General features: G+C 43.9%; 4 protein-coding genes across 8 annotated transcripts; 3 read left to right on the top strand and 1 right to left on the bottom strand.

Moving 5' to 3' along the window:
• The first annotated feature begins 1360 nt into the window (after positions 1–1360).
• On the top strand, positions 1361–2577 carry LOC120692335. Its single transcript, XM_039975605.1, has one exon. The coding sequence runs from the start codon at positions 1393–1395 to the stop codon at positions 2542–2544; it is 1152 nt and encodes a 383-aa protein (XP_039831539.1). The 5' UTR covers positions 1361–1392; the 3' UTR covers positions 2545–2577.
• Positions 2578–5082: 2505 nt separating this feature from the next.
• Positions 5083–8151, top strand: LOC120691212. 3 transcript variants are annotated; one of them, XR_005682149.1, is made up of 6 exons: positions 5083–5498; positions 6776–6875; positions 6971–7094; positions 7567–7662; positions 7753–7935; positions 7994–8151. XR_005682149.1 is itself a non-coding variant. In XM_039974234.1 (5 exons), the coding sequence occupies exons 1-5, from the start codon at positions 5162–5164 to the stop codon at positions 7873–7875; spliced, it is 780 nt and encodes a 259-aa protein (XP_039830168.1). In that variant the 5' UTR covers positions 5083–5161; the 3' UTR covers positions 7876–8151. The 3 variants fall into 3 exon arrangements, 1 of the variants encoding a protein (XP_039830168.1); XR_005682148.1 differs by having other exon boundaries at positions 7753–7949; positions 7990–8151; XM_039974234.1 differs by having other exon boundaries at positions 7753–8151.
• On the bottom strand, positions 8060–10068 carry LOC120691211. Its single transcript, XM_039974233.1, has 6 exons — positions 9746–10068; positions 9415–9641; positions 9235–9321; positions 8796–8945; positions 8495–8689; positions 8060–8410 (listed from the first exon to the last, which is right to left on the bottom strand). The coding sequence occupies exons 1-6, from the start codon at positions 9789–9791 to the stop codon at positions 8300–8302; spliced, it is 816 nt and encodes a 271-aa protein (XP_039830167.1). The 5' UTR covers positions 9792–10068; the 3' UTR covers positions 8060–8299.
• Positions 10069–10826: 758 nt separating this feature from the next.
• LOC120690863 (pentatricopeptide repeat-containing protein At5g15280, mitochondrial-like) lies at positions 10827–14155 on the top strand. Of its 3 annotated transcripts, none has more exons than XM_039973724.1 (3): positions 10827–11082; positions 11160–11857; positions 12425–14155. In XM_039973724.1, the coding sequence occupies exons 2-3, from the start codon at positions 11683–11685 to the stop codon at positions 12955–12957; spliced, it is 708 nt and encodes a 235-aa protein (XP_039829658.1). In that variant the 5' UTR covers positions 10827–11082; positions 11160–11682; the 3' UTR covers positions 12958–14155. The 3 variants fall into 3 exon arrangements, with proteins under 3 accessions (XP_039829658.1, XP_039829657.1, XP_039829656.1); XM_039973723.1 differs by having other exon boundaries at positions 10828–11082; positions 11160–12235; XM_039973722.1 differs by having other exon boundaries at positions 10829–11082; positions 11160–14155.
• The last annotated feature ends 829 nt before the right edge of the window (positions 14156–14984 follow it).

Raw genomic sequence — 14984 nt, 5'->3', positions numbered from 1 at the left:
TTCAACCTGAAATCTTTTAAACAACATGCCTTCATGTTAAAGATTGATTTGGCAAAAGCTTTTGATCGAATAGAATGGTCTTTTGTGCTTGATGCCTTGCGACGTAAAGGTTACCAGGGCCACTTCATTAAACTAGTTCATGCATGCATTTCCACTGCATCTTTTTCTGTAAATATCAATGGGGAATGCTATGGTCATGTTTCTGCTACTAGGGGTATCAGGCAAGGTTGCCCACTCTCTCCATACTTATTTGTCCTTGCTATAAATGAGCTATCTATCAGACTTCAAGATGCCATGGACAATGCAGAGCTTACATGTGTTGCTTTGGGCCCGGGTTGTCCGTCAATTCATTCCATTCTTTTTGCTGATGATCTGATCATTTGTGGGGAAGCAGATATCCAGCAGGTACACATAATTAATAATATTCTCCAGTCTTTTTGTGCCATGTCAGGACAAACACCGAGTTGGTCCAAGTCTTCAATTCTTTTCAGCAAAAAGGTAAGCTCAGTCGTTAGATCACAGATCAAGGCTATCTTTCCTGTTGATGATTTCAAGGCTAACACCATGCACTTAGGTCATCCTCTGCTAATCACTCATAGGGACAAGAGTAAGGCATATGATTTCATCTATCAAAAGTTCAAATCCAGACTCACTCTCACAAAAGCAAATACCCTCAACCATGCTGGCAGGCTTACTCTTATCCAATCTGTTTTTGCTTCCATTCCCATCTATTACATGGCTAACATTCTCTTCACCAAGAAATTCTTAGCAAGGATCACATCCATTATCCGTGCTTTTTGGTGGCAAGGTGTTCAAAACGAGCAGCAAAAAAACCCATTCATTACAGGTCATGGAATTCCATCTGCAAGCCAAAAAAAGAAGGGGGCTTGGGTATCAGGAAGTTGGAGCTAGTTAACAAAGGTATGCTTATCAACTCTGCTTGGCGCCTTGTTCATAATCCTGACTATCATTGCCAAAATAATCAAAGCCAAGTATTTTCCATATGCCTCCTTATGGACTGCTGTAACCTATTTGCCGAAATCTACCTTCTGGGCTTCCATTCTTAGTATCAGGCACCACCTTGAGAAGCATGTTACCATTCAGTTAGTCAAAGGAAATAGCTTGATCTGGAACCAGCCTTGGTGTCCCATATGGAAAGAAATGCACGATCGTTTAAATCTTGAGCAAAATGATTATCAAATACCAAATAAAGTCTCTGATCTTTGGATGCCAAACTCTAAAAAGTGGGACACTAATAAAATTGTCACTCTTTTTGGGCAGCAAACTTTGGATACACTTTTGCAGCTTCCAATCATTTCAGGTTCTGGCCCGGACATCCTTTGCTGAAAGTTAGCTTCTAATGGCCTATGTTCCTCCAAGAGTGCCTACAAAATGCTGGCAATTGAAGAGACAACAAACTCTCCACCAATTAACATTCCCATGCAGGTCCTACAGATCCTTCGTCAAGTGTGGGTCGACAAGACAATCCAACCAAGGGTCAAGACGTTTGCTTGGAGGTTACTTAGACTTGCTTTGGGCACTGCTAGCAGAGTGCACAGAATAATACCAAGCATTGATGAGACATGTTCACGTTGTGGTCGAATAGAGAATGAAAATCATATCTTTTTTGAATGCAGCTTTGCCAGGGCAGTATGGTTTGGATCAGCGCTAGGCCTCAGAGCGGATGCTTTGCCATCATTAGGACATGGTCTCCATATCCAGGTAGCCACAATCCTACAGCAAGGCCAATCTCTATCCACCACAGGCCTGATTTTTTCTATCATGTGGTGCCTCTGGAAATCACGTAACGATCACAGGTTCAACAATGCACATTGGTCGGTTGCTAGAGTGCTTCATGAGGCTGTAGCTATAGACAGATCTTACAGTCTGGCCATGGAAGAAGACTTATCCCTTTCTAATACTCCTGCGCATCAAGCCAACCAACAATGCTTACATCTAGGTACAAGACCTGCAACTGTCACTATTCAATTACAGGATGGGCCAAAAATCTTTTGTGATGCCTCTGTTTGTACACAACCTCCTCCAAATGCAAACCAAACAGGCATAGGTATTTTCATACTCACGAATCCAACAAATAGTGTCTGTAATGCATCTTTTCTTCAGGTTGCCGTTCCAAAAATCATCGACCCACTGGAGGCGGAAGCACAAGCTCTCCTATTAGGAGCCAAAGTAGCTCTTGCATTGAACTTGCAGGTGGCCAGCTTGCTTACTGACAATCAGATCGTGGCGATGGCTGCACAAGAAGGATCACTACTCCATAATCCAGGTCATTGGTCTCTCAGACCAATACTTGCGGACCTTGCAGAAGCCACAAGAGGAATGCATTACTCAATTATCAAGATTGGAAGAGAAGCCAACAAGGTTGCAGACAAGCTCGCGAAGCAGGCAAGACAAGCCCCAATTCCAAGTTCTTGCCTTTACTCATGCGAGGCTCTAGGGCATTCTCAAAATTGTATTGTGCAGATGGCACTACAAAACTTTCAATGGGGCATGTTTTGTCCCATCTCTGTACTTTGCTTATGAGTGATGATTAATAAAATACTTACTGTTTCAAAAAAAAAAGGCAGGTAGCGGATGGGACAGGAGTTCCTCAGTCCTCACGAAGCGCTACTGATGCTCCTTTAGTCATGGAGGCGGCGTGTCCGCCTTTTCTCTTTTAAGACACTACAAGCTGAGACTTCAGTGTTTTTTTTGCGACTTCTGAGACTTCAGTGGTTGCAGCTGCTTACCGACTAGTATATGAACTCGTGAGGAAAATCACGTTATATAACAAAATTTTATATATTTGAAATACAAATTTTACATCAATAGTAATTAGTATACGAATTTAGAAGAAAATCAAAGGAAACAATATAAAAACATAAATTTCTTATGCATTTCACGAAATTATGTTGGTGCCTTAGTGGGCCGGTTCAGTAGAGAAAATGACCAAGGCAAAAATCTACTTTGCCTCCTTCAACTTTCGTAGAAATACGATTTTTCTCCTTCAACTGCAAACTCGGATGTCCAGCCTCCTCAACTATCAAAAGCGTTTGTTTTACTTCCCTCGACAATTTTACAAGCGGTTTTACATCTTTTCATAGATTTTTCTCACTTATCTCTTTTCCCACTCAATTGAGGCAGTAAACGTTGTTCAAAAATCATGAAAGTTGGCATAGTGGTAGAGGAGAGTTACAAAGCACCCAATTTTGCAAAGTTTAAACCTAAAGAAATTTGAAACTTAAAATTTTGCACTTTTAAAGGAAGAAAGAATTTGAAATTCATTGAATTTTTAAGCCATCAAGATGAGGTCGACCTTTGACAAAATTTGAAGTATATCACTAGAGAATTTTTGTAAGTATAGTTTCCATAGCAAAATTTATTTTGAAGGGTCAAATGTGAGCCCAATTTTATACTTTTTTTCATTTTCACATAATTTAAAATATACTCAAGAATTTGCATATCTATAAATTAACTATGCAAATAAATAAAAAAGAATCAAATCTGGCTCAAATTGACCCTTTCTAAGAAACTTAAAATTTTGCTATGAACCTATTCTCAAAAAATTCCCTATTATGCACCTGTTATATGTATCACATAGTTCAAATTGTGTTAAAGATAGAGCTCATCTGGATGCTTCAAAATTTCAATGAAGTTTGAATTCTTTCTTTCTTCAAAAAATTTTAAATTTCAATTTTGTTAGCATTTCAACTTCAAAAAGTTGCAAAGTTATGTTCTCTATACTCTCTTCTACCACCATGCCAATTTTTATAATTTTTTTTATCAAAAATTGAGTGAAAAAAGAGAGAAGAAAGAATCTATAAAAAATGTAAAAAGCGCTTGGAAAACTAACAAGGGAGGTAAAACACAAATGATTTTAGTAGTTGGGGGAGAGTGGATATTCGGTTTTATAGTTGAGGAAGAAAGATTAGACTTTTCCAATCAACAACCTACCAAACATTAGCCAGCATGCCACCCATCTTTTTTTCACACCCAAAGAGCCCAAAACCCGGTAAGAAATGGAACGAGTAAGGATGAGGCTGGGCCGTTGTCACGGGCCCTTTTTTCATTTTTATATTTAAAAAAATTCAAAAATATATGCTTTTTTAAAAATAATGGGCGACAGGTAGTTGGCAACATGACCTAAATGTAAAAAAATTTATATTTAGGTCTGGCGCCCAGGGCACATTAAATAGTGAACTTGTAAAATCGATATAAAATCGTAGAAAAATCGGAAAAATACAAAATCAATTGTTCTGGATTCTATGAAATAATATCTACAACTTGTGTTACATAAAGTTTTTTATTTGATCAATGTATCTAAATCAAGAAAAATAGTTCTTGTACCTAGAAAAATCTGAAATAATTCATTTGGTCTAGTTGTGCTTATCTAAAATTTAGCAAACTTTTTTATAGCTCTTAGGAAATAAAATAATGGTACTGTAAAAGTTATGGATTCTAATACTCAGTATAGCAGCATGGACAAATAATCCATTTAAACTAGACATATTACAAGATCTAATTTAAAAACTTATTCTAGAAATATTTTCTGGGCCTACCAATTTTGTACAAGCCTATGCTCACCATATGCAACACTCTGGCCAAAGATGGCATGCATCCAAAGAATGGATCTTGAGATTTAAATAAAAGCTCATTAAACTGGTATTCAAAATAGAGCAAGATACATTGATCAAATGAAAAAATTTTATGTAACAAAAGTTGTAGATCTTGTTGCATAGAATCCAAAACAGTTGAGTTTGTATTTTTTTTGATTTTTTACGATTTTATATCGATTTTACAAGTTCACTATTTAATGCAACCTGGGTGCCAGGATCTAAATGTAATTTTTTTTACATTTAGGTTCTGTTGCCAATTGGATGGGCGACGGGCACCCATTTTTGAATAGCATATATTTTTGAATTTTTTTAAATATAAAAATGAAAAAAGTGCGTTGTCACGGAGACGAGGCTGGGCCGCCGCCAGCCCACAGGAGCCCGACGGAGGAACCCCCCGCCTGAAACGTGCCGAACCCAACAACCGCGGTGGAAGGGGAAAGATCTCCGGAAGACTGTAGCGTTGCTGTTGCTGAGCTGCCGTGTCCACGTTTCACTCACCCCTCGCGCTCCGCCGCTTTCTCGCCTCGCTTTGCTGGAACGTAAAAATGGCAGCTTCCTCGCCGCCCCTCCCGCCGCCGCCACCGGCCGCGGCCTCCACCACGCTGGCCGGGAACCTCACGGCCTCCTCCCTCCTGTCCATCCCGCCGCCGCGCCCGCGCCTCGCCGCGGCGCACCGCCGGGCGGTCGTGGCCGCGGCCGCGTCGCCCCGGCCCCCGCCGTCGCCGGAGGGGGACGACGGCGACGGTCAGGAGGTGGAGAGGGCGATGGGGATGGACGGCGGCATCCCCGGGACCTCCGGCGAGTTCCTGCGCCGCGTCTCCTCCCGCGCCTACGGCATGCGGCGACACCTCATGGAGTCGCTGGACTCCCTCGCCTATGACGGTAACGGTTCTAGGACCTCAACACTGCTCGTGGTTGATCATGTTCCCGTTGCCTTGGTTCCCTTAGGTTCGCAACTGGGGTTTGGCAAATTAGTAGTATAGCTTAGGATTTGGTGGCGGCCGGTTAGGCTGAAATGTTCAGGGTTTAGTTCTGCGCGCGTCTTGTTTGATGAAATGCTTGGTACAAATTATCCAATGATGCGATCTTTGTGTGCACGGGAAGATTGCGTGCTGCAATGCACTGGAGATCAGCGCCTACTCTGTGAGGCTTGGGGGGTAGGTTCACGCGTCCTGTTTCTTCAGACGTGCGTTTCAGGTAGGCCAAGATAGGCTATGATAGCTCTTTCAGCCCCAGCAATTTCCTCACATCTCTCCTAAATCACGTGTCATGCCTTGTGTGAGCAAAAGTCTGCCGATGGGGTGCTGGCAATTACTAATTCATATGTATAAGCTGCTTTTGGCATGGCAAGAGACTGTCACCAGTATCAAGCAGCTTTGTGCATTTGATTATTTGAGTCTTGATGCACATAATAGACTGTAGCCAGTTGTTGTTGCCTTCCTTTTCTTCTCCAACAACAACAACAACAACAACAACATAGCCTTTTTTCCCAAGCAAGTTAGGGTAGGCTAGAGATGAAACCCGAAAGAAATAAGTTCAAAGTTCAGGCACATTGATAGCTAGTCTCCAAGCGCTCCTATCCAAAGCTATCTCTTTAGAGATATTCCAATCCTTAAGGTCTCTCTTAACCGACTCATCCCACGTCAGTTTAGGTCTACCTCTACCCCTCTTTACATTATCGACCCGCTCAAGAACCCCATTACGCACCGGCCCCTCATGAGGCCTTCGTTGGACATGTCCAAACCATCTCAGCCGATACTGGATAAGTTTCTCCTCAATTGGTGCCACCCGACCCTATCCCGAATAACTTCGTTCCGGACTCTATCCCTCCTTTTGTGCCCGCAAAACCACCGCAATATCCGCATCTCTGCTACACTCAGTTGCTGGACATGTCGCCTTTTTGTAGGCCAACATTCAGCACCGTATAACATCGCCGGACGAATTGCTGTCCTATAGAATTTGCCTTTTAGCTTTTGTGGCACCCTCTTGTCACAAAGGATGCCAGAAGCTTTCCGCCATTTCAACCAGCCAGCTGAAATTCTATGCCTAACATCTTCATCAATGTCGCCATCCTTTTGTAGCACCGATCCTAAATACCGAAAAGTTTGAACTAGACAGTTTGAAATTTAGTAACATTTTGGTGTTTCATGATGGTTCAGTATTGGAGACAAACCCATGGAGAGAAGATTCTAAGCCAGTTTATGTACTGGCCAGGAGTGATAACCAGCTATGGACAATGAAAACACGCAGGAGCCGCAAGTGAGAATTGAGTGATACTGTTACATTTAGTTTGTCACAACTCTGCAGTTCACTGAACATTATAAACTGCTCATGTTATCGATTATCTTCTGCAGTGAAGTTGAAAGGGAACTTGGAATGCTTTTCTCAAAGGGAGGGGGTTCAGGAGTTGGAACTAAATCAAAGTACTCGGGCTCCAAGTTTAACATGGTTGTTGAAGATATCAGAGAGGGAGTGCTGGTGAGTAGCTGTCTGAAGGAGTACATGTTTGAAGATATGTTCTTGGCAGGCAACTTGCCATTCTTCCTTTTCTTTTGGCTGAGTAGTACATTAACTTGTTTAGTCCATAATCTTTACACTCCTTTTCTAACTCATCATCTTTGGGATGGTACTTAGCTAAAATAAAATCATTCACCCTTTTGGTCTATGCACAGCCAAACTCAAATATAAAATTTGTCAACCAACATACAAAGTTAATCAAGAGAAGGGACTGCTTGAGACTTGAGAGTGCTAATAATAATTTGATGACCACATATGCCTAAAGAAGGGTATGGATATACATATTGTTTATGACTACAAGGTGCCCTATCAATATATAGACTGTACTAGTAGTACCATAGTAAGATTGCCGCAACAACAATCTGCGAAGATTCTTTTGTTCAATTAATTGCGTTGTTTTCTTTCTGATGAATAATTTTGTCCTTTTCTGCAGGTATTTGAGGATGAAGATGATGCTGTAAAATATTGTGATCTTCTTCAGGGTGGTGGTCAAGGGTGCGAGGGAATTGCAGAGATAGAAGCATCATCAGTAAGATAAATTTGTTTGGTGAACATTCATAGTTTCTGGTTACCAACTGATCAGGCACGTTACAACTTGTCATAATTGTGGCCATTGTAGGTTTTCAGCATGTGCCAGAAAATGAAAGCCCTTGCTGTTCTTTTCCGACGGGGAAGGACTCCTCCAATGCCTCAAAGCCTCGAGCACGACTTAAGGGCGAGAAAGCGGTCTTTGGAGGACTAGGATTGTTGGTTTACACCACATAGAACTGTTAATTGTATTATAGCTGTTGAAAGGCCATAGGCCATGTATACCACATAGTACATGGCCTATGTGGTATGTATACCACAATACCACATAGGCCATGTATTCCCTAGCTGGAATGAAAGAAGGCAGTCTGACAGTAAACACAGACGATAGCTCAATGGTCGGCACCAGAAATCTCTTTGAAATTGAATATTCTTGTAATTATGTACATTCGGAAGCTCCATTTTACAATGAATAAACGTGATTCATCAAGTTGTTCATACTGTCTGGTGTCATCCAACTGGTGAATGCACAAAGGGCTGCCGACCCTGTTGTTGGCACGGCCACTCCAAAGAATCCGTAGTCATGACTGCTGCTTTGCCTACTGTTACCGGGCTGTGAAATGTGAGTGCCTCAAAATTCAGGGCGAAGTGCGCCTGTCAGTTAGCTTCTCCCTCGTGTACCTTTTGAAATCTGCCGCCAGCCCTGTATCGAAGTCCTGCTTCATCTGCTCCGCCAGCTGCCGCAGCACCTGCGCATTGTTCACAGATCAAATTTCTGTCAATTCTGAGAAGGAACACCCCATGACTATTATCGCACAAGAGCAGACACTGACCGTCTCGCCGACGCCTCTGATGATGCTCTCCGGGACCATGGCGAGCACCGGCGGGAGGTTGAAGCCGACGGTCATCTCGACGTGGCCCCTGAGGCTCTTCCTCCCCTCTCGCTGCGGGTACATCAAGCCTCTGACTGTGAGGGCGAGGTGCGACGGCATGGAGTTGCTGTCCAGACCGTTCAGCTTGTAGTCTGTCTGCTTGCAGCAGCAGCAGCAAGGCACCAAGGTACATTCAGATCATACTTCTGATGGTACATTCAGAGATAAATTGAGTTCTTGGGTGGGGGCTAGTGCCAGTTACCACTTCCATCAGGAGGAGGCTGGTGGCGTGGATGGGGACGTTGGGCGGGTACTCCTTCCCGCCTGATTTCCTGACGAAGCGCATGACGATCACCGGCGACGCCGACAGGAAGAGGAACTGGATGGGCAGAAGCTGGACGCTCCATTCTTCCTGAAAGTTTGCAGTGGCGCTTTGTTAGCATTGCGTGTATCCTTCACTTGAATAGTTCCGTGAAGCAGTGACTGTTCCAAAAATTGAGGCCATTGGTTGCCGGCAAGAAAACTGTGACAAGAAAACTGTGACTTGAGGTGAGATGTTGTTTCAAAAGTCAGGTTTCAGAGTCAATGAATGGAACAGAAGACACTGAAAATTCTCTGCATTTTCGGTGCAAGCATGTCCTGATCGACACAAGTTCAGAATTCAGATACGAAATTGATGAAGAAACGATAAAGCAACTAACATCATTGAGCTTCCTTCTTTTGCGCTGATCCGGAAACACAGCTCCAACGATCCTGGGACTGTTCTGCAGGTACTCATCAATGGACGCCTGCAGAAAGATAGAGGCTCCATGTAATCAGATCATCTGAAAACTGCACGGTAAAACTCCAACCAATTCATACAGCGTATACGCGCGACATACCCCTTGTGTTTCACTCATAGGAATGTTAGTGTTGAACTTGTAAGAGAAGGTGAACAGGTCTCTGGAATTGATCTTCCTCCTCGATCTGCCGCCATGCGAAGGCGTCTTCAGAGCGCATGTGGTGAACGACCGCGGCGATGGACAGTTCTGAACAAGGCACTTTCTTGATCCCTGATCTGCCACTGATCTCAATATCGTGCTCCCTCCTGATCCAGAACCCCTATACACTGTCACACACCCCTGTCAGTCAGATATGCATGCTCGACTGAACTAGAAAAATTCCAGACAAAAAATAAAGTACAAGTTTCATGAAAGAAGGAAAGACAGGCACCTGGATGGGCTGCGAGATGGCATGAAGTGAGGTGTAGCATTGTCATCTCTAGCCTGCGATGGCAATCTTTTTCGCTCTTCTACAAGTAGCTGATCGAGTTTATGGGTTTTCCCTGATCGATTCCTGTGGCCAATAAGTAACACCACAATGGCTGGCGTGCGGGGTTGAGCCTTCTTGCAACGAAAGGCAATTGAGCCTCTCTCTCTGCAGTAGGTGTAGGTCCTACACGTCGCGTCTCTTCTTCCATGTGGCGCCAGGAGTCTCCCCGAGCTTTTTCGCGGTGGCTGGGCTCTCTCTAGTCTTCTCCAACCATGTTTGTCAGACGCTAATGGTAGCTTCAGACATGGAGAAAAATTGGGAAGAAAACTAGGCGCAGCTACATGATGGATACACGTAACTGAAGAGACCGGGGGATATTTTGTTGCGTGCACTGATCCGCTTGCCCCCTGCATATGTTCTCAGCACACTTTCTCTTTGCCATGTGCACAAATTTGACTCCTTTCTTGGAGGGAGATGATGCTGTACAAGCAAAAAAGTAGTAGCTTCAAGGGTGAGATTTAAGTAAGTGTAAACTGAGCTAGGAGAATTGCGCTTCATTCAAACATGGTGGTTTTAAGATATTTCACTTCACAAGTCGTGCGTGCACGGAAGCCCAACCTGACAACAACTCGACGCGAAAGGGAACAAGCATGCACGGCTGTGCCAGAAACGCCTGTGCTGGTCCCTTTTGTTTCCTTTTCTTTTTACCAAAACCTACGGCAGTTTTATTCTCTTGTTACCACGGCCACAGATCAAGGCTTTTTTTTTTACAGGGATGGCAAATTAAGGTTTTTTTAAACCGACAAATCAATTTACTTTTGCTAACAATCACAAGCAGCCTCTACCGGTTTACCTAACCTAATTGGTAAACTTCAGACGCTTCAAAGGAAGTCCCCGAAGAAATCTTCTACGGGAGTAGCTTTCAGAGTCTGGCTGGGCGGCGGCTTGCAGGCGTGTTGGTGGACCGAGCCATTTCCACTCACCAATTCAGATTTGGGCAGGTCTAGGGTGACGAGTTTATACAGCCCAGTAGCGGCCTAGCGTTTACAGAGCCCAAGTCTAACTGGCTGGCCCATCGGAAAACGGCCCAAGCGCCTCGGAGGCCACCGTCTTCCTCGCGCCGCCGCCGTTTCTCGTCTCCGCCTCCCCAGCTCCCCTGACCTCATCCGGGTCCGGCGGGAGTCGCTGGTCAGATGCGGCGTGCGGGTCTTTTCTCAACGGCGGGGCTGAGAGTCTGTACAGGATTAGATGTGGAAGCCATGGCGGTTACCCGGCGCAATTCGTATCCGTCATCTCAGGTGAGCCAGTGACAGCTTTCAGCCAAAATGCACCGACCGACGTTTCTTTCGCTCTAATCGACTCGATCAAATTCCAGCCCTGACGTCAGGACAGAAGCCAAGTTTGGAGGCCGAGGTTTTGCCAATGGTGCCCCGAAGCTGAACTCCGACAACGGGAGCTTGTTCAGAGGTGGAAGCAGCCACGTTGGGGAGAACCGCAATCCAGTCTTTGCAGGCGCTCCGGAGGAAGCTGGGTCTGGTTTTGTGCAGAAAACTGGAGGAAAGTCCAAACCCGAGGCCCGTTCTGCAGTAAAATCGTGCTCTGGTATTGGGAGTCTGGTTATATCAAAGTGCGCTGACATATTTGAGAGTAGAGGGGACACCTTTGATGGGAAGTGCAGCTTGCAAGATGTTCTTAAGCCTGGTTTGTAGCTCTCACCGGAGACCCTTCGCCGGTTCTGGCGCGTCTCTGAGCTGAAGCCTGAGGATTTTCTTGACATATTGATTGGTTTTGGGTCTAGCCCGGGACAAGTGAGGAACGCGAGGTTTTTATGGAATTTGTACAGGTGGGCCTCACAGCAAAGCAAGGAGTTCCAACATCTGCCAAGGTCAAATGAGACCATGGTAGCCATACTTGTGGATGCTCATATGCTCAGTCAGGCTGAATCACTACTGCTCTCATTGGATGATCATATGGCTCTGGCCGTTTCAAGTGAACTATTCAGTCGGATTATCCAGGCGTATTCAGAAGCATGCAACCTCGAGAAATCAGTTGCACTTTACGATTATGCAAGGTGTAAGTGTTTGATTCCTTCAGTTTCATGCTACCAAGTACTTCTTCATTTTCTGATCAGAAAGAGAAAGGATGAATTGATTTTAAGAGTATATTTGGACATGCTTCAAGCTGGGTTCGGTTCTTGCACCAAAGGAGACATTCTTGATTCTGTTATCATTGCTTTAATCAAGAAAGACAATTTTTTGGAAGCTCTTGCTATACTTCGGCAAATAAAGAGTTTGGGTCTTAAATTAAGCAAGGGATCCTTATCAATTATTGTAGAAGAATTTAACAAGAAAAAGGACATTGGGGATATGATGAACTTTTTGGAAGAGTGGAGGTGTTTACCTGAGTTGCGTCTTTGCAACAGAATCCTTGCGTCTTCATGCACAAATCTCGGTACTGATCAGGCATGGTTGGTCTTCCAAAGATTGGAGGCATTAGGGTTTTCTCCAGATGCTACTACTTTTGGAATTTTCATATTTCATAGCTGTAGAGAAATGAAACTTATATCTGCATTCGTATATTTATCAGAGTGCTTTTCTAGACATATTAAACCTAGGGTGTGTGCTTATAATGCTATTTTAGGTGGCGTTTTCAGGGAGGGACTGTACAGACATGCAAAGTATGTCTTTGAAGATATGGTTGAAAGAAAAGTAACGCCTAATCTTTCAACATATAAGATAATTCTGGCAGGATATTGCTGGTATAGACAGTTTGATGATATTGAACAAGTCTTGAGGGATATGAAAACCAATGGTGTAAATGATCTTCCTTCTGGAAACTGTGCACTCTCTAAGACCTTATCATTCTTGGGGCTAGATCACCTAGGAGTGAAAATTAAGAGAGATAATGCCACTGGTTTCCCGAAAGCTGAGTTTTTTGATTCGGTTGGCAACGGTCTTTATTTGGACACTGACTCAAAAAAGTTTGAGATTTCATTGGCACAGATTTTGGATATTGCACTTCAACCAGATGTTAACTCAGAGCTAGTCAGTGCATCTCAGCAAGGCAATGTTGCAAATGCTCTTCTTCTGAAAGATGAAGCTTTTCAATGGGGATATGCCATTTCACCAGCTAGCTGTTCAGAATTATTCAAGGCCTTATGTCATTATGTGTGAGCCCTGCATTTGTAATAGATGCCATTGACCTTATGGAGGAGATGCCAGATATATTTGACAAGTTTGGTGCTCAAAGCCTTAATTTATTTATCCAAACCTTGAGTAGGAATGGGATGTCAGCTCATGCAAGACTGGTTTTTAAAAAAATGGTCAGAGAAGGCTTGTCAATCAGTCAAGATACATATACTTATTTGATGATAGGCTTCTGCAAAGAAAGAAACATAGCAGGGTTTTGGGAATGTTGGAATCTTGCAACAAATTATAGGTGGCCACCTGATAGCAAGGATATGATGGCCCTCACCAGTTGCTTGTGCAAATGGGGAGTAATTGAGGAAGCCCTGAAGCTTATGAACCAATTATTTGACTGTTATCCGGATCTATTTTTCAGTGCATATTATGCACTTCTCGAAGAATTGTGCAGGACAGGTTTTACCAGTGTTGGATGTGCAATGTTGGAGGCTCTCAAAGAAAAGGGAATGGTTGTGTCAATGCTCTTTTGTGTGATGGAGGGCTTCCTAAAGGAGCATAAGACTGCTGAATCAATTGGAATGTATGACATGTGGCTTTACAAATGCAAAGAACTAGACGCATTTACTTTCCGTTCTATATTGCCTTCAGTGCCATTGCTTGATATGGACCGAGCCAAGAACTTGGTTGAATCTGTACTGAACATGGAATTTACTGAATTCTCATATTGCAGTTGCATTTTGAAGGAATTAGTGCAAACAGGAAATATGAAGCGGGTAATGCAAGTCTTGCAAGGATCAACGCCTTGGAAGCTCAGTGGCACCTTGTTAAATTCCTTAATTCAAGCATATGGTTGTCTAGAAAATTGGAGAATGTTAGATGCAGTTTTTTGCATGATGCTGAAGATGCATGCCAACCTTTCTATATCTAGCTATCGCTTCCTTGTCTGTAGAATGTGTGAGCAAAGTCGGTTTTCTAGTGCATCAAGCCTTAGGACACTGTTCCAACATAGTGACAAGTCAAGAAAGCTAATTTCATGCAATATTCTAATATTTTATCTTTTTCAGAGAAGGAACACCTCACAGGTTCATGATTTATTGAAGGACATGGAATGTAATGGTATTTCTCCAGACAGAATGACCTATGACTTCCTTGTCTATGGATTTCACAAGTCTGGAGATGCCAATAGTTCAGTTAGTATGCTTGATGCCTGTATTGCTCAGGGAAGCAACCGCAGTCTCAGAATAGTGTTGAGTCATTACTGCAAGCTAGGAAACCTTGACAAATCACTAGCATTATTTCACTTGATTGAGAGCAGTGGATGGAAATATGGTTCTATCATTAGGACCATCCTCATTTCATGTCTCCTTTCATCTAGGAGACATTTGGAAGCAAAATTATGTCTGAACAACCTGAGCAAAAGTGAGTTTATTGGATCGTACACCAATTTTGATGACCTCATTATTGGAGAGAATAATTGCCTTGTATTTCTCCAAACCCTAGAAGGGTGGGATATATAGATCCTATACACGGGCCTCTAGATGGGCCTCTATAAATGGGCTAACATATACACCAACACCCCCCCCCCGCAGTCTGAACTACCGGCGCAGCGGTGTTCAAGACTGGACAACGAGAAAGCTAACACCCCCCGCAGTCTGAACTACCGGCGCAGCGGTGTTCAAGACTGGACAAGAAGAGAGTACAAATAGAGTACAAAGGGCAAATACCCCCCCCCCCCCCGCAGCCACAACTAGCCACCGGCTACGTTGAGGTTGGAGCGAAACTCCGAGAAGGTCGAGGAGGGCAATCCCTTGGTGAAGATGTCAGCAAACTGGGAGGTAGTCGGGACATGGAGTACCCGAATATCGCCGATGGCGACTCTGTCGCGCACGAAGTGTAGGTCGATCTCCACATGCTTCGTCCGCTGATGCTGGACGGGGTTGATGGAGAGATACACGGCACTGACGTTGTCGTAGTAGACGAGCGTGCTCTTGGCGAGCGGGCTGTGGAGCTCCGTCAAGAGCTGTCGTAGCCAGGGCGTCTCCGCCACGCCGTTAGCG

The sequence above is a fragment of the Panicum virgatum genome, chromosome 9N (assembly GCF_016808335.1).
Source record: "Panicum virgatum strain AP13 chromosome 9N, P.virgatum_v5, whole genome shotgun sequence".
NCBI classification, from domain to species: domain Eukaryota; kingdom Viridiplantae; phylum Streptophyta; class Magnoliopsida; order Poales; family Poaceae; genus Panicum; species Panicum virgatum.
This window is presented reverse-complemented; position numbering and strand designations above follow the sequence as displayed.

Bases quoted from the DNA above. Each gene is read 5' to 3' on its own strand.
- LOC120692335 (XM_039975605.1), top strand. From the start codon at position 1,393: ATGCTGGCAATTGAAGAGACAACAAACTCTCCACCAATTAACATTCCC.
- LOC120691211 (XM_039974233.1), bottom strand. From the start codon at position 9,791: ATGACAATGCTACACCTCACTTCATGCCATCTCGCAGCCCATCCAG. The intron at 8,690-8,795 runs GTAACTGGCACT...TGCTGCAAGCAG, and splicing joins GCCTCCTCCTGATGGAAGTG to ACAGACTACAAGCTGAACGG. The intron at 8,411-8,494 runs GTCAGTGTCTGC...AACAATGCGCAG, and splicing joins TCAGAGGCGTCGGCGAGACG to GTGCTGCGGCAGCTGGCGGA.
- LOC120691212 (XM_039974234.1), top strand. From the start codon at position 5,162: ATGGCAGCTTCCTCGCCGCCCCTCCCGCCGCCGCCACCGGCCGCGGCC. The intron at 7,095-7,566 runs GTGAGTAGCTGT...CCTTTTCTGCAG, and splicing joins ATATCAGAGAGGGAGTGCTG to GTATTTGAGGATGAAGATGA. The intron at 7,663-7,752 runs GTAAGATAAATT...TGGCCATTGTAG, and splicing joins CAGAGATAGAAGCATCATCA to GTTTTCAGCATGTGCCAGAA.
- LOC120690863 (XM_039973722.1), top strand. From the start codon at position 11,683: ATGGTAGCCATACTTGTGGATGCTCATATGCTCAGTCAGGCTGAATCA.